Source organism: Euphorbia lathyris, chromosome 3 (assembly GCF_963576675.1).
Source record: "Euphorbia lathyris chromosome 3, ddEupLath1.1, whole genome shotgun sequence".
Lineage (NCBI taxonomy): Eukaryota > Viridiplantae > Streptophyta > Magnoliopsida > Malpighiales > Euphorbiaceae > Euphorbia > Euphorbia lathyris.
Window position 1 is genome coordinate 41943415 of NC_088912.1, and position 25826 is coordinate 41969240.

The window sequence follows — 25826 nt, forward strand, 5'->3', positions numbered from 1 at the left end:
CATGAAGATATTGTTTAACTTCATCAATTTTCCTGTCATCTGAACTACTAATCAATATATCATCAACATAGATGATTAATGCTATTAGAATTGTTCCTTCTTGCTTTAAGAAGAGACAGTGATCATATGTAGACCTTCTGAATCCAAAAGCAATCAATTCGGATGTCAATTCCCTCTGCCATTGTCGTCCTGCCTGTTTAAGGCCATATAGTGATTTCAGCAACTTACAAACTTCACCAGGCTTTGCTGCATTGTATCCTTGGGGTGGTAAAAGGTATAAATATTCATCTACAGTGCCATGGAGATAGGCGTTATTAACATCGATTTGATGAACAAGCCACCCCATTTGGACACTAACGGCTAAGAACAATCTTACTGTCACGGTTCTTGCAACAGGGCTGAAGCATTCATGAAAATCCACCCCATGAACTTGGTTGAAGCCATTGGCCACTAGTCTTGCTTTAAAACGGTCAACAGAACCATCTGGGTTATATTTAACTTTGAAAACCCATTTGGAGGTAATGGCCTTCTTACCTAAAGGAAGGCTTGTCAAGATCCAAGTGTTATTTGTCTCCAATGCTTGTAGCTCTAATTGCATAGCAGCAACCCATCTAGGATCACTAGCCGCTTCTCTGTAGCTAGCAGGTTCCTTGTTCTTGAGAATATTAGCAATAAAAGCTTTGTGATCTCCAGTGAACTCTACGATCTGAAAAGTAGAATCTGATGCAATGTTGGAGAAGCATGTGAAAGAACTTTCAATAAGACCTTTTGATGTATAGTTAGCATAATCCTGTAACCAGGTTGGTGCCTTGCTAACTCTTTGAGATCTCCATAATGGGATTACTTCATTTGTATGTGAAGGGGAAGGTGATGCTGCAATAAAGGTTGGAGCTGGCACAGATCTGTAAGATAAATCCTGCACATTGTGATCAATGTCAACAAAAGTAAAATGGTTAGTGGGTATCATAAAAGTATGAGGTTGAGTATTTTGCACTGCATCTTTGTATGGCATGGTGTTCTCAATGAGCACGATATCCTTGGAGGTCATGATCTATTGTTTGTGCATATTAAACACCTTGTACCCTTTCTTGCCTGGTGTGAAGCCCAGAAAAATACATTTTTCAGCTCTGGCCATCATCTTGTTGTCAACATTGTGATCTTTGATATAACATAAACAACCAAAAATATGAAAAATGGAGTAGTCAGGCAAGTTGTTATGGAACATTTGGTAAGGACTCTTCCATTTCAAAACTCTACTGGGCAACACATTAATAATAGTTGCAGCCATCAAAACGGATTCTCCCCAAAACTTCTCAGGAAGACCAGCATATAGCGAAATAGCTCTGGCAACCTCAAGTAGGTGCCTATGCTTCCTCTCCACAACTCCATTCTGTTGAGGAGTGTATGAGCAACTTCTCTGGTGAATAATCCCCTTGGAATTAAACAGTTCATAACATGAGTTATTGATAAACTCACCTCCATTATCACTTCTTATCAATTGTACCTTTGCATCATACTGTGTTGTAATCATGTTCAAAAAGGATTCCAGTGCTTTGTATACTTGAGATTTAGTTTGTAACAAAACTAACCAAGTAAATCTGGTGAAATCATCAATAAGAGTTATGAAGTACCTAGCACCTGAAATTGATGTTGTCTTATATGGACCCCACACATCATTGTGTATAAGCTGGAATATGAAAGTGCTCTTTATTTCATTTCTCCCAAAAGGCACTCTGTGCATCTTAGCAGCAGGGCATGTTTCACAAGATTCTGAACTGCACTTTAGATCAATGCCATCAATATGACTAAGAACATCATTATATACATGTCCTAATTTCAAATGCCACTCATCTATCTTATGTGATGTTTGAACAAGGTTACATCTCTGAGCCCTATGCAGGATATGTGCAGAAAAGGAAGTTTCATCTATCAAGTATAAGCCATCAATTAACCACGCTACTGCTATCAAATCATGAGTATTTGAATCCTTCAAATAACAACAATCATGGCTAAATACAAACTCGATTCCAGACTGTTTCAGTAATTGTCCTACTGAAAGAAGGTTATACTTGAATTCTGGTACAAGTAATACATCATCCAGAATAAGTTTTTCATGTAAAACAATAGAGCCAGTATGACTGGTATTTTGCAAGGTTCCATCAGGTAATGTAACACTTTGTTTACTTGTAGTGTGTTTTAAAACAGAAAACTTCCTTTTATCAGGGCACATATGTGAAGTGGCTCCACTATCCACTATCCAATATGTATTGCTTAATTTTTCGATTTTAGCACAAGTGAAAGCTATACCAGTTAGGGCCATACCTTGAAGACCAGCAAAACCATTAAATTCTGTGTTCTACAATGGTGATTTAGTTGATATCTCTTTCCCTTTCATGCATTTATACATCTCCTACATCATCCGTGTCATCTGCTTCATTTTTCTAGGATTCATTTCCTCTTCAGAATCACTATCATTTGCATCATTCTGGCAGCTGTGATGATCTTTCTGTGCTGCATATGCTCTTGCATTGCCCTTTTTGCCTCTATTTTGATCTTGAGTCTTGGATTTGTCCTTCCACCAGTCTGGATAACCGATAATTTTGAAATAAGTGGCTTTAGAGTGCCCTTGAGTGTTACAATGATCACAAAATTCATTGCTCTTCTTCTTCTTGTTTGCATCATTATACTTGGAATTATTGCTGCTATAATTAGCAATTTCAAGTTTTTGCTCACCTGTGACTTCAGTTTGTTTTTCAACCCTCATTACCATAGAATAAGCCTTATCTACATCTGGTAATGGGTCTGTGATTAAAATCTGACTACGTATATGTTCATATTGACCATCCAATCCCATAAGAAATTGGATTAATTTGGCTTCCTCTATCATTTCAGCCATTTTCTGAAAGGCATTGCAAGTACACTCCTTTGCTGCCTCACAGTGACAACTGGGAATTGGCCTTAACAGGGCCAATCCATCCCAAAATCTACTCAATTTGTTGAAATACATCATGAGTGAAAGACTACCTTGATGAAAAGTACTGATTTCCTTCTTGACTTTGTACAACATTGACCCATTGCTTTGGCCAAACCTGCGCTTCAACTCCTTCCACAAATGTCTGGAAGATGTGATGTATAAGAATCCATCAGCAATTTCCTTAGTGATAGTATTTACTATCCAAGAAGACACAAGACAAACAATCTTTTGCCATCTTCTATACTCCGGAGTTTCATTTCTTGGAATTTCAGTATCCTCAAGCACATACTTGAGTTTTCCTTTTGCTGTTAATACTCTGATCATGGCAGTGCCCCATGACAGGTAATTATTGCTTGTCAAAGCAATATTGATGAGCACCAGGCCAGGGTTTTCAGATCCACCAGAATGGCTTTTCTTCTTCGATCTCGTAGAAACTTCTGGCATTTCTTCTTCACTTTCAGGTTCGCTTGAAGCCTCTGAGGGAGATTCGGAAATTTCATTCTCCTGACGAAGATGCCTTTCTTCATGTTGTTGCTTCTTCCTTCGCGGTGCCATTGTTGAATCTTTTCAACACTGTAAATCTCAAATTGAAAGTAATTTGATAACTCTGTCCTATAGCTCTGATACCATATGGAAAGTAATGAAGAAATTATAGAAAGTGATGAAGAAACTCTCAAATTGTATTGAAAACTCTTAAATTGTACAATGGGATATACAATATTATTTATACACATAAAAGCTGCAGCAAGAGGGAGATGGGGTTTGTTACGGTTTGTTACAAATTCAGTTATTGCAATTACAGTAGAAATGACTAGCTGTGATGTAGTTGCACATTAGTAGTGCTCGAGCAGCAGAAATGAGTCTCAACAGTTCGTAATGCACATTACATAAATTTGCAAAGATAAATTAAGTGATGTGTTTGTGATTCCATTATGATAAAAATGATTGGATTAACCAAACATGATAATGAGCTTGCATTGTAATGGACATTCTATTATAACGTCTTTTACAACGTACCAAACGATGCTAAATAACTTATACATAATCGATGCTTGAAAGATCTAGTGCAATAGTTAAATAACAGTCTAACTAGTTTTTTTAAAAATTTTGGTAAAATTAATCTTGATAGGAATAAATTTAAACCATTTCATATGTTATATAAAGAAATTTGTATTTCCCTAAAAACGTTATTGTAAAATTTAGCCTTTGTCCTTCAAAAAAAATTATATGCTTAATATGTTAGAAATAATTTTTTTTTTTAAAAAAAACTTAAAAGTTAAATCTGTCAAAATCAGAATAATTAAGAGCATCTCAATGTTTTATTTTCCCAAATTATTGCATTAAAAAAGTTAAATTGTACAAAGTTTCTATTTATCTTTTGTTGGACAAATCGGTAGTGTGAGTCAATTTAAAGCAACAAATTAATTAACTTTCCTACTAATTTATGTTGCCAAACAAGAATTTGCAAATTCCACCATCATCACAAAATGAAAAATGGGAATTCCCTTGGTTTCTACTTCCTTGTCTTGTCTCTCATAAAAGATGTGAAAGATTGATATCAAAATTGTCTGATTTTAATAATTTTCTATGAATTGAGGCTCATTTTCATCATTTTATATGGATTGAGAGCTTCATCATGCAATCCTTGACTTCCATCTATTATTAAATCTCCCATAAAACATGCGATTTTAGTTTCAAAAAGTCAATAAAAAAAAGGATGAAGGGTAAAAAAAAAAATCACCTTATAATGGAGTAGACAATAGGGTAAACTAAAAAAGAAAAATACATGTGATTTGCCAAACGCAAATTCTATATGTTCTAAAATCTTATAAACATGGAGCCGAAGTTTTTTTAAATTTATGGTCAAAAGATGTATGAGTTAATGGTTTAATTAATTTGTAAAGTTAGACTTTAGATATAGATTATTTATAAAATGATACTTTTTAATTGTTCAAATCATTTATTTTTTTTTTATTAAATAGTCACGATAATAATTTATGATAGAATATCTAAGTTTGCAAACATAGATGTTTGTTTGCAAAATTTTAAACCATTGTACTGTATTTACAAATCATCCAAACTACGTGATTTATTTTTATACTTTTCTCCAATGTTCTAAAAAAGTTAGGCTCTAGTCAAGTAGATAGGGCTCTCGATGATTAATCGAGGATTAGTCAGATTTATATTTTTTATTTGTTAATTAACAAATTATTATATAAATTCAATTAAAATACATATTATCCTATCTAAAATTAATAATATAGAATAATTTAATATAGAAAAACACGTATATTTATAACATATATTTTTAAAAATGTACAAACATCAACATTTCAACAACAACATCATTGAAATAACTCAAACTAATAAAATATAATGTTCACAAGTAATATAAATTTATCAAAAACTATGAAACAATGTCCTTGAAGTCTTAAAATGTATCATAAAAATAAGTAGATAATGCAATTAAATCAAAATATCAAAAAATAATAAACACAATTCATGAATAACCATGCGACATTGTTAGAAGTAAACTATATATAATAAAGGAAAAAAATATAACGCTTTTGTTTATCATCGATTAGGCGGTTAAAAATTGCTTAGGGGCAAACAAACGCCTAAAGGGACTACTCAGAGGAAATCGGGATGGATTCTTGATTTCGAGCATCTAGGTGGTCCAGTTGAAATTTTAACACTGTTTTTTCCTAGATAATATATTATCTTAATATGAAAAACAATGCAACATTAGATTTATCGTTCTAGATATAGGGTAATTTAAACATTAGCGATAGAAATGGTCGACTGATCTGTGAGTGACATGTATTTTAACGGGCCATTTCCTTCTGAAAGGAAAATATATGGGTTAAGAACCCGAATATAATGGTTTAATGGGTTACCTCTAGCAACACAGAATCGTTGAATATCAACGAAAGGATACAAAATGGATCCTGTATTACTGACCACACAACAACTATACTAAGAAAGCCTAAGAGGAGTGACAATTGATCCACGAACTAAGACGCACACCGAGAGATGGGAGAGGGGCACACGACTCTTGAGGAGAGGGAGACAAAGAGTTTCATCTGATACTGATTATGTTAGATTAGGGTTTTGGATATGTCATAATGTTCTATTTATATATTACTCATTAGGATTTTTATATTACTCATTAGGATTAAACCTAATCGTAATAGAGCTCTGCTTGGCCCATTCCTATTATGGGTAAATAATTAATTAGGTCCACTCGACTAATTAATTTTTACATCTCCAACTCGCACATAACATAAACATATTCCTTATGTCATCTCGTTTATACTCACAAATAGTTTGTGCGACTAACATACTATCAAGAGTCTAATATTATATAGTCATTGGAGATATACGATCTCTAAACATGCATCAAAACAAGTATTATACACTCGTTGGAGATGTATACCCTTTGTTATGAACATATGTTATAAAACAGTTGTATGCTTTATCCTATATTTCACATCACATTCACTATAATAGATTTTATCTCTACAGTTTTCTATTTTCACAATTATGCCCTTGAGCATAACTGCCGGACTATAAAAAATAGAACGTTGAGGTATTCGATATCATATCATTATGAAATTAGATATACCATTTATTTGAAGACTTTTTAAGGCCATAGATATATTTAATCAATTTGCAAACCTTTTATTCACAACCTTTTCTGATGAAACCTATAGGTTGTTTAATATAGATTTCATCGTCCAATTCTTCTTTGAGAAAAGTAGTGTTTAAATCCATTTGATGTAGCTCCAACTCCAAACTTTCCACAATGGCTAGTATGAGTCTTATAGACGTAAATCTCTCAATAGGCGAGAAGGTCTCTTCGAAGTTTATCCCATATTGTTGCATATAGCCCTTAGCGACCAATCGAGCTTTGTACCTTTCGATACTACCACGAGCATTTCAATTTATCTTGAAAATCCAAATGTTCCTAATTTCCTTTCTACCCTCTAGGAAATCAACTAGTTACCAAACATGGTTGACTTTCATGGAAATTATTTCTTTTTCCTTTGCTTTAATCCATTTATCATTTTCAGGACATGGAAGATCCTCCTTAATGTCTTTAGGCTCCACATCATGCTTGAGGAGTTACTAAAAAAGCCAAGCCTTGAATAATAAATCATTGGCGTTTGATTTTTTGTCTTTTAGTTCGATGTGGCTCTAAATCTTGAAAGAAAAATTTCATTCATTCATATAGATTCAGAATGCTCCCATTTGGACCAAGTTCCATATACTTCTTGTAGTTCAGAATGACACTCCCACTAGAACCTGGATCAAAATCATTTGTAACAATTTGAGATACTTGAACATTTAGGTTCCTAAAAAATCTACCCACTCAAATGGAGAGATCCTTCATAATATAGTTCCTCGTATAAAGTGTTTTCATGGTCAACGTCACCTAATTTGGGAAGCTCGTTCTCCAAAATGATGATATCTCGTGATTCAAACTCTGTCACTCTACCATCTTCATTCTATCTCAATAGGAAATATCTGTTTGATACGTCTAGGTACCTTACAAAGATACATGTTTTACCTCTCGGGCCTAGTTAGCCAAACATGCTAAAGGTATTGTGAGAGAAAATGTGTAACCCCAAGGTTTAAGATAACTTGAATTGGGTTTGCATCCTTCCATAACTCGTATGGAGTGGAAGTGAGTGACTTAGAGGGAACTCAATTTAGGACATCTATGGCTATGAGCAAGAAATCTCCCCCAAAAGGAAATATGCAACTTTGTTTCAACCATCATTGACCTAACCATATCAAGAAGAGTTTTATTTCTCCTATTGGCAAAACCATTTTGTTGTGAAGTGTAACAGATTGTTAAGTGGTTTTCACTTCTTTTTTCATCACATAAAGCTTTGAATTCATCAAAGAGATATTCTCGACCATGATCAATTCTCAGAGTTTTGATTTTTCTATCCAATTGATTCTCAACTAAGTTCATGAACTCTATAAAGCAGTTTAATGCTTTAGATTTGTGAGACATCAAATACATGTGCTCATACTTTGTATAGTCATCAATAAAAGTTATAACATATATACATCTGAATGAATTAATTATAAAGGGTAGTCGGCTCAAGTAGCCTTTCCAAAAGGTGTTCTAAACATTTTCCTTTTTATGCATGATTCACATGATGGTAATTCAACTTTATTTAAACTACCTAGCAGGCCTTCCTCAACTAATTGATTCATTCGATTTTGGCCTGTGTGTTTTAATCGAGCATGCCATAATAAAATATATTTACCACATCTAAAAGAAGTAGTGTGAAGGGAGACCGAATTGGTATTATAATTGCTTAAATCAACATCCATAACAATTAAACCATTTGAAAAAAAATACTCAGATACATAAAAGGTATTTTGCAAACAAATTTTTAACTAATATCATTGAAAAATAAATTGAAACACATGTTCATTAAAGTAGAAACAGAAATGAGATTTTTTTTAATCTCCAAAGCATAAAGAACATCATCGAAAAGGAGAGTCAACCACCTTGTATATTTAATCTACATGTTCTGATCCCTCGAACTTTAATCTTTAAGTTGTCTCCCATTATATAGCCACCTGGATCTGAATGGAATTCATCGAAATTCGAAGAAGGCATCTCGATCTTTTACCACGTGGTCCGTGGCACCTGAATGAACAATCCACAAAGGATTAAAATCTATTAGAAGAGCAGCAATAATACAAACATTTGACTCACGCATAAGTTAATGGAATGTACCGTAGGGATAATGTAATCATTTGCATAGTGCCCTTTCTGCTTGAAGTTAAAAAAAATCACACGTGAGGGTGTTAGTCTTTTTCTTGTTCTACGGCCAATTGTTCTTTTAATGTTCTATCTTATTGGGCTCCCTAGCCCGCTCTTTTCCCTTGCAATAAAAAAGGGTTAATACACATATTTGCCTCTGTATTTGTCCGTTTTAGCACATATGCCCCTATATCAAATAAACACACAAATATATCCTTATATTTTTCAAATAACATTAAAAATGCCCTAATCTAACAGACTGCTGATATGGCACTAACGGTGTAACACATCAGCGCCCACGTCATCTCCACCACCTTTGCCACCTCACCTTAAAACATATGCAACCCTAGGTCACCTCCATTTCACGCCGCCCCCAATTCCAAACCTAACGAAAGAAATGCAGTCTCTTTATTCTTCTTCTCTGATTCTCTTTCTCACTCACGGAGATTGCTCTTTTGATTTCTCCCAAGTTGATCCGCAGCTCCAAGATATGTTTTGTGGTTTTTGATTTAACTTGGCGGAACTCAGTTTTGGCAATTTTCAAAAAGCAGGCGAGAGAAGAACAAAGGCGGCTGGCAAATGGTTGAGGCTCTTCAAAACCCTCATCATCATCTCACCAGTAAGATTTCGTATTCATTATAAAGGCTTGAAAGACTATTATTTCTTTGTTTTTCTCGATCTGTTTTTGTATTTGGGTTTTCGTTTTATTGCATTTTGTTGATTTTATTGGTGATTTGGAGTTTCTATTTTGTTGTTTAGGGATTGGGATATAGGGTTTGATTGATTGATTGGAATGTAATTGAAATCTTAAACAATAACTCTTTCTTTTTTTTAACCAGAAGCAAATCACCTTGAATTTTAGGAAGAATAGTTATATTTATTCATAATGTGCAGGTCATAGTTCTGGAAGATCATAATTGTCCCATATAATGCTGGCTCTAAAATCGTATTTGAAATTGAAATGGATACTCATGCATGTGTTGAATTTTCTTTAAATGGCAATGTTCTGTGAAATTATTTCTTGGATTCACTTTTTATCAAAAATAAATTTAGTCATATACAAATAGAGTAAAACCTCTTCTAACATGGGTCTCATCCACACTTTTGCAAATGGTTTTGATTGTAATTATTGCTCTGACCTTTATTCTTCTCAACAGATGGAAGATGCGGATGGAAAAACTATATATTCAAGAGTCATTCAGGTAGTAAAGTTCATCTTTGAACGCTTATGCTTCCAAAAAGAGTCTTGGATTCGATGTTTTGGGAGATTGACATGGCCCAGGATATCCGAGTTAATCATTGCTAACTTCCTCTCAAAGGTATGTTCGTCTGAATCTTCAAAGTGCAGCTAAAGATGACATTATTTCATTTTGTTTCTTCAGAATTTCTATTTTAAGAATTATACAGTACATGTGTGTATGTGCAGTTGTGCACCTTTTAGGCTGAAGCTAGGTATGTTGAGAAATATTGATCTTGCTTTTTTATATCAAATATTGACTTGAGTGTTATACATGGGTAATGTCATTGAAATCTAGAACCTTAGTTAAAACATCCAAGTCAAGCACACAGATATATATTTAAGTAACAACGTTCATGAGTCTAATCAATTAAGTATTTCATGCTTGACCCCTTGGACGAGCCTTGGCGCAACGGTAAATGTTGTTGTCGTGCTTGAAATATATGTTTAAGTGACAACGTTTATGAGTCTACCTTACTGTACATTGTAAATTGTTCTTTGGATTCTTCTTTCCCTCCCCCTATCATTGTGGGTTTGCTCCATTAGTGTCACTTATGGTTTGGGAGTAGTATAGCAGTTGTAGGTTGTATAATTAAGAGTTTGTATATGTTAGATAAATTGCAATTTTCTTTTTATCGATTAGAAAGTTATAGCTGTTAACCTTGGTATACTTTTTTCCCATTTGAATTTGTTCTCTCATTGTCTCCTGTTTTCCAATCCTGTGAATGGAATAGTTGATAGTCTAATATGTGATCTTTTGTGCAGATCCCCAACCCTAAGTGTAGAAAATGGAACAACTTCATGAGTGAAAGCTCTTGAAAAATGTGTCTCAAATTTTTGCTACCAAGTAACTTCAAACCAGCTAGGCATTGAATTCTTAGTTAATGATAACAAGGTTGAAAAAGTTGAAGCAATGAGTTGTAGAGGAGAAAGACACGTAAAATTTAAAATCCAACAAATGCTATTATCCATGTGGTAGTTTTGATTTGTTTCATCTCTTCTTCAATGCAGCAACCTCGGTAGGAGGCATATAACGATGATGACGACGACATACCTACTGGTGCAGAGAGTGTTTAATGTGCTCAACAGATGATTCTAAACGATGCATCGCAAGATCTATATTTGTTAGCTGTCAAATGGAGACAAATGTATATTTAGGAATCAATTTTCTCACTTTTGTAATTTTAGAAATAACACTTGTAATATATTCTTTTGGATCCATTTATAAAATTTATTAAATTTAGAAATTTATCAAAATTTGAAAATTTTGATATTATCTTCTCTTTTTCAAATGATTTGAAAGTTTTGTTGATTTAAATTTAAGTAATTGGTCAATTATTATTATTAGGTATAGAAGTTATCTATAAAATATAATATAAAAATAAATAAATTACTAAAAGAGGCACATAAAATCGTCTCGACAACTCAAACGACAAATCTTGAATTATTATATAGGACGAATTTCGTCGCTAATCGGTAGGTATTGTTTCATTTGGCAACAAATTTAGAGTGATTCATATGTAAAGTTTCGTCGCGTAAACATTTGTCGCGAAAACGTTTTTGCCACAAAAATTTTTGTCGTTAAATATCTAATGTGATATTTTTTTAGCTGACGTGGCAGGTGATGTGGACGCTGATGTGTTACACCGTTAGTGCCATATCAGTAGTCTGTTAGATTAGGGTATTTTTGGTATTATTTGAAAAATATAAGGATATATTTGTGTGTTTATTTGATATAGGGGCATATGTGCTAAAACGGACAAATACAAGGGCAAATATGTATATTAACCCAATAAAAAATGCTTGCTTTTCTTATTTTGATTGTTGTATTTGATTATAACTGACTGTGAACCATCATAGTTAGCTTCAGAATGTATCGTAAAAGATGATAGTCGATCCTCCTCAAGCTCAAGATGCTGACTCACATCCTTAAATGTCTTGATGGATGTCGAGTGAGTTCGATGCATCTTTATGTTCTCCCAACTGTTAGGAAATAAGCAAATAACAACTTTGAATTCTACCCATCAGTCAACTTATGGCATCCTCCACTAAGCTCACTGATCATGTTGGAAATCTACCGTAGATGCTTTCTAATAGTGTGATCAACTTTCTTCTTGTAAGTATCGAACTTAATGTTAGAGACCAGAGCTTTGTCAGAGATGTACCTACGAACATGTCCTATAGAAAAGCCCACACGTCCTTTGTTGTCTCGTTAGTTTGAAACAACATAAAAATAAAGATTGGGGATTGGGTCTTTGATCAGGATGGTGAGGCCCGTTTTGAAGACGACAATATAAAAATAGGGTTTGGGAGTTATGCACCTTCTAATGTGACAAGAAACAATAATGTTTTATGAAAAAGTAAACCATAAACGCAAAAATAATGTATTTTGCACGATTCTTTAGCCCATTACAACAATTTTTTACGGTGGAAAATATTCCAAAACAATAAAAGAAAACACACATATTAACATCAATATAGCATGATAAAATGGTTTTTTCACATAGATTTGGACCAATACAGATATATTAGAAAATCTACGGCTCTGATACGAATGAAGGAAAAATATACGAATCAAGAACCCAAATATAACTGTTTAAAGAGTTACTTCTTGTAGTGTAGAAGCATTGAATAAAAGCAGACGAATATGAACTCGTATTACCGATCATATAACAGCTACACTAAGCAAGCCTATAAGGAGTTGTGATTGATCCACGAACTAAGAACGCACACTAAGAGAAGGGAGAAGCATGCGCGACTCTTGAGAAGATGGAGAAGAGAGTTTTCTTTAGTACTGATTATGTTAGGTTAGGATTTAGGTGTGACTTAATATTGTATTTATATATCACTTATTAAAATTAAACTAAATCCTAATAAAACCATGTTTGACTAATTTCTGTTACCAGCGGATAATTAATTAGACCTACACCTTTAGTTTAGTTAAACAGATTTGAAATTGCACTACATAGTAAACATTCAAGCTAATATTATAAAAAGACAATTAATGTTTTATGTATATACTTTTTTTCTATAAAGTAATATACTAAATAATTTTCATTAGTCGGGTGTGTCGCTCTCATCGTATTGTATTGTAAAATTTCTCCTAATATTATACTCCATCCTTTTCATATTACATGTCTTTTTAGAGAGTTATATAGAAATTAAGAATATTGAAAAAAAGACATTATTGCCCCTTATTTATTGATTCTAATATTTATTTATTCTATAATAAGTCCATTATTCTAATTAATTTTTGTAAACCCGCGTTTTATAGTGGAAAAAAAGATGATTTAACGTGTACTGATCATATAAAATGATATGTAATATGAAACAAAAAAGAATCTCTAGAAAAATATGTAATATGAAACGGAGGTAGTATTATTTTTTCCATATAAAACTATATAATCTCTCTCAATAACCATATACTCATGTTTTACCCTTATTTCTAGAAAAAGAAAGAAAACTAAATTATTATGAAGAAAAAAGACAAATTAATTATGGTACATACTTAACTGCCTAATTGTTTGGATGATGACATGAGGTATCCATAATTGAAAGTCTATGTCCAGAAAACCTTGGCTTATCTAAGCCTATTATAATTTATGGACAGCTCAGATTTCCACCTTTAATATAGCAGTCATTCCCAACCCATCTAAAGGTTAAAACTTTTAGTCAAAAACATACAAATTCACTAAAATGAATACATACACAGCACCCATTTAAAAGGCTGCTCTATTTTGTTTTCATGCTACTTACTAATTCTTTTTTTTATTTTTCTTTTTACAATTCAACCCCCACCTCCTATAATTTATAATTTCTTTTTTTAATTTTAAACTCATCTTTATATATATAAAAAGTAATTAAAGAAATATTTAAAATACATTCAAGGAATATCATTCTTTTCATTTTTCTAAATGTTGGTACTAATTAAAATATATGAATGAAGTATAACAGTTGAAAACAGTATCTTTATCTTTATTTCAGTTTGTAACTATAAACTCTTTTAACGGTGAGTATAAATCGTTTTAATCTGGATGGATTACACACATCACACCATCTTTCTGTATTAATTAAATAAACACTCGGATGGACATTAAATATCCACCATCGTTTTGGTTGAGTTACTAACCCAATTGAGTGACTTTGGTTACCTTTGCTTAATTTTTTTACAAATTGCAAGCTAGGTACTTCCCTCTCCCACAAAAGATGCTCTTTAAAGTGATAAGTTGTCTCCATGTATTTTTTCTTTTTTATGATAGAGTGATACTAATTATTCTATAAAATTTACTGTTTTTAACATATTTTACTATTGGAAGTTAGGGCTAGTTTGGAATTTTTAGTATATAAAATTAATATATTAAATTTTTATTTTTTTTATTAAAAAAATTTGCGCACAGTGCGCTTACATTATAGAAGAAAGAAAAATCCCCACCAGACCCGGATGTGATTCGAACCCATGACCTCCCTAGTCATAGGTAAGCTCTCAACCACTAGTTATATATTTATGTATCTTTCAAATTTTCATTATAAATGATATATATATTATTAATTATATATAAAATTTGCCGTATCCCCACCGTACTCGTATCTCATATTTTTTAAAAATGTCGTTTGCTATATCCGTACGCGTATCCATCGGTGCTTCATAGATAGAAATACTAGAGCAAATATTATTAAATGATTACTAACTTTTATAACTTCTGCTCACTAATGAACAATTTACAGCTCTGCTTGCATTTATTAGCGCCTTTAAAGCCTTTCACAGTTTTCAAACTTATTCTCCCAGGAGAAAATATTTTGAAAAAAGTTAAAATATTTTACAAGAAAAATGTAATTAATACAGTAAACACAACGGATCATTTTCTTTCAAAGAAAAATACAAATCAGCATGATTGAACTCATAAATCTATATTTTATTTTGAATTTTTTTTAAAGAAAAACAGTAATTATTTTTTTGATATAAAAGGAAATTAAATTCGTATTTTCAATATTATAGATCATTTGTCATAACAATGAGAAACAATGAGTCTTTTTTTTCAGAAATGACATCACAATCTTTCAATGAGTCAGATCGGTAGATAAAACTCTTCTATTTTTACATAACGGAAAACATGATAACACCCCAATAGATAGATAATAGGAAGACAAAACACAGAAACATACAAAAAAAAAAAAAACTTCAAATAAAAGCGAAACCGTTAATCTATCAAACCTATATCATAATAATAGATTGATAAAAAGAAAATTATTTAATAAAAAAAACAAAGTAAAATAGAGATTTGTCCACCAAAACCTGGAACTTGAAATTTTTCCTGATGGCTAAAATCAAAACAGATGTTTATTTTCTGGTTAAGCCGAAAAAAACTCCAAAACCTAGATGAAAAATTTAAGATTTTCTTGACGGCTAGAATTTTATTCTTCCCTTCAGATTTAAATTTTTACTCTCTAATCCATAATATTATATTTTAATTGTTTTGCTCAAGTTAATTTTATTTAGGACTTTTTACTCTCTAATCCATACTATTTTATTTTAATTACTTTGTTGGAGTTAATTTTATTTGGGACCAAACTCCGCCCTTGGGTAAAGGTAACATATGGAGAAGACTGCAAAATATCTTCCTTTTGCTAGTGAAAATTCTAAAATGACCTGGTGAGTGTAGTTAGGTAGGCTGATATATAGTAAGTAGTATTTTGGTGAAATAGAGAGAGTATAATAATCATTAAAAGCTCCAAACAGTACAAGTCAAAAATAGCCAAATAACACAAACACTTTTACATTACATAATTCAGAGAATACAACACAACAAAACACACATTATCATTATCATTTAACATTATGACATTACTAATCATTCACATCATTTCTTATTACTTCACTAATTAAGCTTAAAACACAACACAAGAAACATCAAAAAGTGCCTCTTATCTTGCAGATGGGTCCTCCTAATTCATTAATACTGAAAAAAATCAGCAGAAGCAGAGGCCATAATTGGATGATTATTCAGATGATATCCCATGTTCATCAACGGATTCATGAAGCTATCAGCAACAGGTTCAGCTACAAATACGCCGTCGTTTAATTCATCTTCAAGAAGAGTATTATTCGCAGTCAAAAAGTTTATAATCTCATTCAACGACTGCAATCTGTGAGTCAGTTCCCCAACTTGAGCTCTGAGAATGGAATTATCAGAATCAATGTTCAGAAAATGTTGAGTAGTGATATTTATGCTTGTAATCAACTGTTGATTCTCCTTTCTCAGCTGTGAAATCTGAGCCGTTAGATCATCGAGATGCTTCTGTTTTCTCATCCTTGACCTTCTCGCCGATTCTCTGTTCGATATCATTCTCTTCCTCTTTCTTTGATCCATTAAAACCTGCAAATCTCCTTCCGATCCGGAGTTCGATATCATCAAACTTGAACCTGAGGATGTTCCGCTTAAGGAGCCCATCTTTAAATTGAACTACTAAGAAACGACAAATTTAAGTAACAAACTCAAAATAAAATGCAATTATAATATATATATAGACTATAGTAGTAGATCTATAAAATAGAAGTATGAGATTTAGAGGCCGAAATCATGAAACATAGTATAACCAGTAAAGGAAGACAACGGAGAAAGATTGAACAAGATGACTGCGGCGAATGAAGGTGGAATTTATCATAAACCCAGAAAGAAAGATTTCACTGAGAATTGGAGACATGAATCTCAAACATCAAGATCAAGGTATTTATCATTAAGATTAACTTTGAAATTCCACAAAAATTAAGTATAACAAAAAGGAAGGAGCTATAGATTTGTGACCGGAAACAAGAAATTAAAGAAGAAGAGCAGCTGAAAAAAATGGGAGGAGGAGGAGGAGAAGAAGAGGGATTAGAACAAGGAGAGAGAGGAGGATTTATAGAAGAGGAAAGAGGAGCAAGTTGATGTCAAAAATGAAAATAAAGAAAAAGGGAAGGGGACATATGCAATGCAGAGTACAGAGACAGCTGGGAAGCAACAAATTCACGTTACATCACATTCAGAGAAGGTGGGTACTTCAGTTTTACTGTCAGCTCTACTTTTTTTATTTTTTTACACACTTTGATTTCTCAGTGTCTTTCTCCTATTTATTTCTCCATTTTTAGCAATATGGTCATTCTTTCAATACTTCACTCAATTTCACAGTTACTCATTGGGCAATTTTTCTTTTGTAGGATAGGGGTGAATTTTAACCTTTAACTTTAAATTTTACAACTAACAACAAATCATCCTTTTATCGAACGACTCTTAAGGTAAGCTCCAAGGATATTTTAGATGCCTACAGGAGATACATTACACTCGTGACAATCAAAAAGTACGATCCAACGGAATTTATCATCCATTTAGCGGCTTGATTCCCTTCCTTTACGTGTGAATGAATCAAATGTCCCAATCCATGTCCCGTAAGTCCTGACACTGTATGATTAGCCAGACTTGAAGATGATGACTTCCAAGCTTACCATTCATAAAACTCAAAACCGTTTTCAAATCCACTTCAATTAGCACCTTCTGATAACCCTTGTTCTCGAAGGCCAGGATCATTCCAAAATAGAGTCGAGCTCTGCTAATGGCCAGATTAGCAAAGAATTCCCCCCCCCCCCTAGTGGCCATGGTGATCTCGTATCAGACCCCCCGCTAAAGCCACCACGGGATTACTTTTGCTAGCACCATCAGTGTTTACTTTAACCTAGTCATGCTCTGGTAACACCCAATCCATCCAATGACTTTCTCTCCTAACAACCCCTATTATCGAAACCCACTCCTGCGTCTGGAACAGTTCCTCCATCCAATCTGTTGTAAATATTACATTGTCTCCCATTACGTTCTCTTCTAAACAGATTCATTGGTTTCTCCATTTCCATAACCACCAAATTTCCATTACTAGAAGACTCGACCGCCCGACCCCTCTGGTATCCGTAGTAGACATTAAATTCCCTTAAGTCAAGTCGAGCAATTTAAATGAAAAAATACTGCTCGATATCGAAGAAGAACCAACCTGTTCCAAATTGCTCGCGCCTCACTGCAGTCCCTAAGGACATGGAGCTGTGTCTCCTCGACGCCACAAATGGAATAGTCCGCTGATATGCAAAGATGACAATTTACTCGGTTAAAATTGCACAAAATGCTATTTCTAGCCACCAGCCACAAAAACATTCAAACCCGTTCTGGAGCTAGAGTCTTCCAAATTACCGTCCAGTGCTCAGCCCCATCATCTTCAATGGGTCTTCCAAGTTGCGAAAAGTCGTAGCTGCCCGAGCAAGTATTTTTCCAGCACCAGCCATCGTCTTCTTCAACATCGGGTAGAAGAATTACAAATGCCATCTCAAGTAGAATCGGTTGCGGCAAATAAATTGTTTACCCTTATCAGTTTTAATATAAAAACAAACTATTTTTGCTATCATAAAAGAGGGTACAATCTATAAAAAAATAATTAGGGTACAATCTATAAAAAATAATTGTGCTTTCACTTGTTCTCAAACGGTACCTATAAATCTTTTTCATCTAAAATGGATGTGTGGTTTTTGTTTTGCTAAAAACGAGTATCATTTAATTTGACAATATAAAAATAATTGTTAGCAACTTCAAAATAAAAAATTTCAAGAATTAAAGTTGTTTAGTACTATATTTATTATGGAACCAAATTTTTTATTTTTCAAATTTATCATTTTCAAAGTTTTTCTCTCCTCACCAAACAACACTTGAAAGTTGAAGAATTGAAATTGTTTAAAATATTATCAAATCTATGGATTTTACAATTTTGAGATCGTCAATGCTGATTTTAATTTTGAGGTCCTTGTTTTTAGTAAAGCGAAAAACTTCAATTATCTTCTAATCCAAACGGAAACCTCAGACAGCGTTTGGACAAAATATTTTTTACAGGTACCAGTTTAACAAAACGTGAAAGCACATGCTTTTGACTTTACTCTACAAAATAAGTTACTAACGCTTTTTCTTGGCTTAATACAGTTATTGCCCTATATATTTGGTCCAAAACTTCAATTGTCCCTTTGAACTTTCAAAAGTTTCAAATAATCCTTTATTCTTACGCAATTACGTTCACATGGTGATGAGGGCATCTTATCCCTAAGCCCGAGTTCGGAACTACGAGGAGCCACCCGGGAGAACCCACTCAAAGAGAGCAAGGAACGACCCAAAGCAGAGAACACGCGGGGCGTGCCCAACCTAACGCAAGGCGTGGGAATGGTGGTCTTGGATGAAAAGCCATGTCAGTTGGTGACGCGGGGCGCATCCCTTGCCACGCGGGGCGTGATTGGTCACATCAAGCAAGAAAACTTCCAGGAGAGTAAACACGCAGGGCGCAACCTTTGGGCGCCCCGCGTAGATTCCACTCCGCAGATCTTCCACTTCCAGGAGCCTCAAGACGAGGGACGTGGTCCATAGGACGTCTCGCGTGACGTCGATCCACCAGGTCAGGAGCTACATAACGCGGGGCGTATTCCGCAGGACGCCTCGCGTACTGAACTCGAGCCAACCTCATCAAGTCCAGGAGCATTTTCACGCAGGGTGTAAAATCAGAGACGCGGGGCGTGTCGTGGCCTGGAGAGACCTCCGAAAGTCCAGGAGCATTTTCACGCGGGGCGTAAAATCCGAGACGCGGGGCGTATCATGACCTGGAGACTACTTCTCCTCCAAGCTCTCACCTTGGGGGACCATTTCTGTGACACCCTATTTACTGTATTGCCATTGTGACTTATTTACTAAACTACCATTTTCACTATTTTACCCTCCTAGCCAAGTGTTAACCAAAACCCTATTCATAGGCTTTTGGGTCTTTCTCTTTGATTTGATGGAGAGTATTTAAACTCCCATATTTTGTAATGTTCTCAATTTTTGATGAATTAAAACTTATAGCCTCCTTGAGAGCTTGGATTTCTATCCTTTGGGTTAACTCAACCTTCAAGTATAGCTTGAGAAGATTGCATTCTTTGTGGATTTAAGATTAAAATCCTCAGTCGATTTCACCCTACATCAGTTGGTATCAGAGCCGAGTCGTTTTCCTTGATCGGAGACTTCTTCTCGGAGATGGTTCAACCACGTATCACCACCGACACCATTGGAACTCAAGAACAAAGGCTTGAAGCTCTAGAATCAAGCTTGAAAGCCATAAATGACAAGATGAGTGAGTTGGAAGAGAGGCAAGAAACGGAACGAAGAGAAATGCGTCTTGATACGGAGAGACTTATTCTTGAGTTTTGGAATAGTCACATTCAACCCGCCGGAGAACCTCACCGGAGACAAGAGGAGCAAACCCACCGTCTACTTGAAAGGCAACCAACACCACCACCACGGATAACCTATGCACCCCAAGCAATGGACCCTCGGGTTCAAGAGGTAAGGCGGACTAATCCCATAACCATTAGAAATGTGGATAGTGATAGTGATGGGGAATTCTTTGATGATTATGACATGCCTAGGATTGCTAGGAATATGGGGATTAGAATTGATGATAATGCCATGAATGGTAGGCCTAGACATGATGTGCATATGAATGATGTTGTTGGTCCCGCGCATGTGTGTGCCGGGAATATGGATATTGTGCATAATGATGTTGTAGGTGGTTACGAGAGGGGAAATATGGGTTTGAATGATCCGTATGAAGGCCGAGGTAATGAGAGAGGCGGATATGTTAGAGAGCCGAATATGAGAATGGAGTATGGTGGTAACTTTGAGCGGGATGACGCTTTTAAACTGAAAGTGGACTTGCCTTCATTTGGGGGAGAACTTGATATAGAGGGCTTCCTTGATTGGCTGCTAGAAGTAGAGCGGTTATTTGATTATTCGGGAATACCGGAAGATAGGAAGGTTCGTCTAGTTGCTTACCGATTGAAAGGAGGAGCGTCAGTTTGGTGGGATAATGTTAAGGAAGGGAGAAGAAGAGGAGGAAGGGAACCGATTAGGTCTTGGTTGAGGATGAAGTCGATGTTGCGGGAACGGTTTCTACCACCCGATTATGAACAGTACATCTACAGTTCCTATCGGAATTGTTCTCAAGGCGCTAGAAGTGTGCACGAGTACACCTTGGAGTTCTTGCGGCTTTCGGCAAGGGCTAACTTGTCGGAAACCGAAAGCCAAAAGACTTCAAGGTATCTTGAAGGATTAAGGTACAACATCCAAGATCGGATTGGGACGCAAATGGTCATTCGGGTACAAGATGCTCGTAACTTGGCATTGAAGGCCGAAGCACAACTGAGTTTGAGGGGTCGAGAAGGTTATAGAAGGGCTGGGGCCGAGAGTACCTATGGAGGGAGAGGAGTTCCCAAGGGGATCGATAAGGGTAAGGGAATCGCCAGTTCAAGTGATTCCAAGGCGCTGAATACGGGAAAGGCATCTAGCGGAGATGTGAGGCCTTTTAAGGCGACACAACCCCCTAGGGGCAACAACCCTTATGCTAAACCGGCTCCATTCAAGTGTTTCCGATGTAACGAGCCGGGCCACCGTTCCAACGAGTGTCCCAAGAGAAGAAGTGCCAATGTGATTGAGCGGTATGAGGATGACGAGGACTATGATGATGAGGGGGATGTTTGTTGTGATCCCGTTGAGGATGAGTATGGGGAAGAGTATGATGGGGGCCACGCCATACACGTAGTGAGGAGGCTTCTAGTCTCAAGTCGAATAGCTTCGGATCAAGGACACCAATTGTTCCGAACCCGATGTCTAGTGCAAGGGGTGAAGTGCAATGTGATCATTGATAGTGGGAGCCAAGAGAACATTATTAGTGATACCGCTGCCAAGAGGTTTGGGTTGGAATTTGAGGCGCACCCTAGTCCGTATAGTGTGGGGTGGATCAAGGATGTCAGAGCAATGAAGGTCACTCAAAGATGTAAGGTCCCTCTTGAGATAGGAGAGTACCGGGATGAGGTTTATTGTGATGTGGTGGAGATGGATGCTTGTCATTTACTGTTGGGACGTCCGTGGCAATTTGATAGAGACGCCACCCATGCCGGAAGAAAGAACACTTATCGTTTTATGAAGGACGGTATTAGATATGTTCTAACCCCTTTATCGGGGGAGTCCAAAGACAAAGGGAAATCTACCTTGATCGTTTGCCCAACTCACAAGGCGTTTATTAACGAGTGTGAGGAAAGTCAAACGGTTTATGTAGTGATGGTGAAGGCGAGCACACCGACGGGAAGTGTGGGGAGTGAAACTGAAGAGGTTCCGGAGGAAGTGGGGAGATTACTCAATGAATTCCGAGATGTCTTCCCGGAAGAACCACCGAATGGATTACCACCCCTATGGGACATCCAACACCACATTGATCTAGTGTCGGGAGCTAGCTTGCCTAGTCTTCCCCACTACCGAATGAGTCCCAAGGAGAGTGAGATAATGAAGGAGAAGGTGGATGAATTGATTAAAATGGGGTATGTGAGGGAAAGTATGAGTCCATGTGCAGTGCCGGCTTTGTTGACACCCAAAAAGGATGGATCGTGGAGGATGTGTGTGGATAGCCGAGCCATCAACAAGATTACAATTCGGTACAAGTTCCCGATTCCCCGACTTGATGATATGCTCGATCAGTTGAGTGGGTCCAAGGTCTTTTTGAAGATCGACTTGAGGAGTGGGTATCATCAAATCCGAATCAAGGCGGGAGATGAATGGAAGACAGCGTTTAAGACGCGGGATGGGCTATATGAGTGGCTAGTGATGCCATTCGGGATGACCAATGCACCGAGTACTTTCATGAGATTGATGAACCAAGTGTTGCGCCCGGTGATTGGGAAGTTTGTGGTGGTCTACTTTGATGATATCCTCATCCATAGTAAGACCCTAGAAGAGCATGTTGAGCACTTGAGGACTGTCTTAACCTTGCTCCGGGAAAACCAACTCTTTGCCAACACTAAGAAGTGTGACTTTGTGATGGAAAGTTTGGTGTTCCTTGGGTATGTGGTCAGTGGGAGTGGGATTCGAGTGGATGAAGAGAAAGTGAGAGCTATCCGGGAATGGCCGACTCCGAAGACAGTTGGGGATATTAGGAGTTTCCACGGGTTGGCTACGTTCTATAGGCGGTTCATCCGAAATTTCAGCGCTATCGTGGCTCCTATGACCGAATGCTTGAAGAAGGGTAGAGGTTTCAAGTGGGAAGATGAGCAAGAGAATAGTTTTACCTTGATTAAGGAGAAGTTAAGTACCGCTCCGGTGTTAGCTTTTCCGGACTTCGAGAAACTCTTTGAGGTGGAATGTGACGCTAGTGGCGTTGGAGTTGGGGGAGTGTTAATGCAAGAGAAGAGGCCCATAGCGTATTTCAGCGAGAAATTGTGTGACTCAAGGCAGAAATGGGCCACTTATGATAAGGAGTTCTATGCGGTAGTGAGGGCTCTCAAGACGTGGGAGCACTACCTTATTGGGAAAGAATTCATGCTGTACACCGATCACCAAGCCCTTAAGTACTTGGGGAGTCAAAAGCAAATCCGAAGCTCCATGCATGCTAGGTGGTCCGCATTTGTGGATAAGTTTCCTTATCGACTTCTGCACAAATCGGGTCAACAGAATAAGGTGGCGGATGCTTTGAGCCGGAGGGTTGCGCTTATGAAAACAGTGGCATTGGAGTTGACAGATTTTGAGCACATCAAGGGAGAATACGAGGATGACACCGATTTTAGTATTGAATGGGAGAAGTGTAGAAGGGGCACCGAAGAGGGTGGATATCAGCTTGTGGACGGATTTCTCATGAAGGGTAGCCAGCTGTGCCTCCCACACACGTCTATACGAGAAAGGGTAATCCGAGAGCTACATGGTGGAGTGTTGGGCGGTTATTTTGGTAGGGATAAAACCTTGGAAGCGGTTAGTTCCCGGTACTTTTGGCCTAAGATGAGGAAAGATGTGGCATATATCGTTGAGCGATGTGAGAATTGTCAAGGCTCCAAGGGGCATGCCACCAATGCCGGATTACGTATGCACTTGCCAATTCCGGAAACTATTTGGGAGGATCTCTCGATGGATTTTGTGTTGGGACTGCCAAGGACCCAACGGGGGATGGATTCGATCTTCGTGGTGGTGGATAGGTTTTCAAAGATGGCTCATTTCATCCCATGTCGAAAGACTAATGACGCCACCGCCATTGCTAAGCTCTTCTTCCGTGAGGTAGTGAGATTACATGGGGTTCCAAAGAGTATGGTGTCGGATCGGGACACGAAGTTTGTTAGCCACTTTTGGCGAACTCTTTGGGCTATTTTAGGAACTACCCTGAAGTTTAGCACCACAGCTCACCCCCAAACGGATGGACAAACCGAAGTGGTGAATCGGACTTTGGGAAATCTATTGCGGAGCAAGTGCCGAGATAGGCCCAAGATGTGGGATTATGTGATCGCCCAAGCCGAGTTCGCCTATAACTCAGCCGTAAGTTCAACCACCGGGAAGTCACCCTTCGAAGTGGTGTACACTAAGGCCCCTAACCATTCGCTTGATTTGGGGGAGATTCCGAAGGTAGAAGAGAGGAGTGTGGCAGCCCGGAATTTGGCCAATGACTACCACCTAATGCACCAAGAAGTGCGGAATAGTATCGAGAAGAAGAATAGTAAGAACAAGGTCAAAGTTGACGAGCACCGAAGGGATGTGCAATTTAAAGTGGGGGATGAAGTAATGGTGTATTTGGGTAAGGAGCGACTCATGCACGCCCCTAGTAGTAAATTGAGACCGAGGAAGTACGGTCCGTTCCGAATCACCAAGAGGATGAGTGCCAATGCCTACCAACTAACCCTTCCCAACTGGCTTGGGAAGACGTCTTCTTCTTTTAATGTGCAGGACCTCAGCTTGTGGAAGCTGGAGGGAACGTTGCCGACCAAGGTCACCGAGGCGGGACCCGACTCTTTCGAAGAAGGGGAGAATGATGAGGGCATCTTATCCCTAAGCCCGAGTCCGGAACTACGAGGAGCCACCCGGGAGAACCCACTCAAAGAGAGCAAGGAACGACCCAATGCAGAGAACACGCGGGGCGTGCCCAACCTAACGCAAGGCGTGGGAATGGTGGTCTTGGATGAAAAGCCATGTCAGTTGGTGACGCGGGGCGCATCCCTTGCCACGCGGGGCGTGATTGGTCACATCAAGCAAGAAAACTTCCAGGAGAGTAAACACGCAGGGCGCAACCTTTGGGCGCCCCGCGTAGATTCCACTCCGCAGATCTTCCACTTCCAGGAGCCTCAAGACGCGGAACGTGGTCCACAGGACGTCTCGCGTGACGTCGATCCACCAGGTCAGGAGCTACATAACGCGGGGCGTATTCCGCAGGACGCCTCGCGTACTGAACTCGAGCCAACCTCATCAAGTCCAGGAGCATTTTCACGCAGGGCGTAAACTCAGAGACGCGGGGCGTGTCGTGGCCTGGAGAGACCTCCGAAAGTCCAGGAGCATTTTCACGCTGGGCGTAAAATCCGAGACGCGGGGCGTATCATGACCTGGAGACTACTTCTCCTCCAAGCTCTCACCTTGGGGGGACCATTTCTGTGACACCCTATTTACTGTATTGCCATTGTAACTTATTTACTAAACTACCATTTTCACTATTTTACCCTCCTAGCCAAGTGTTAACCAAAACCCTATTCATAGGCTTTTGGGTCTTTCTCTTTGATTTGAGGGAGAGTATTTAAACTCCCATATTTTGTAATGTTCTCAATTTTTGATGAATTAAAACTTATAGCCTCCTTGAGAGCTTGGATTTCTATCCTTTGGGTTAACTCAACCTTCAAGTATAGCTTAAGAAGATTGCATTCTTTGTGGATTTAAGATTAAAATCCTCAGTCGATTTCACCCTACATCACATGGACCCTCATAACCATATAAATTTAGTTA

The 25826-nt window shown here is 37.2% G+C and overlaps 1 protein-coding gene and 1 long non-coding RNA gene across 3 annotated transcripts; one reads left to right on the forward strand and one right to left on the reverse strand.

Moving 5' to 3' along the window:
• The first annotated feature begins 9142 nt into the window (after positions 1–9142).
• LOC136224453 (uncharacterized) lies at positions 9143–11164 on the forward strand. Of its 2 annotated transcripts, none has more exons than XR_010686430.1 (3): positions 9143–9381; positions 9920–10081; positions 10765–11164. It is a non-coding gene; the product is annotated as an uncharacterized lncRNA (long non-coding RNA). The 2 variants fall into 2 exon arrangements; XR_010686431.1 differs by having other exon boundaries at positions 11011–11164.
• Positions 11165–15749: 4585 nt separating this feature from the next.
• LOC136224219 (bZIP transcription factor 44-like) lies at positions 15750–16884 on the reverse strand. Its single transcript, XM_066012489.1, has one exon. The coding sequence runs from the start codon at positions 16446–16448 to the stop codon at positions 15951–15953; it is 498 nt and encodes a 165-aa protein (XP_065868561.1). The 5' UTR covers positions 16449–16884; the 3' UTR covers positions 15750–15950.
• Positions 16885–25826: the final 8942 nt, after the last annotated feature.

Coding starts and splice junctions, on each gene's coding strand:
- LOC136224219 (XM_066012489.1), bottom strand. CDS start 16,448: ATGGGCTCCTTAAGCGGAACATCCTCAGGTTCAAGTTTGATGATATCG.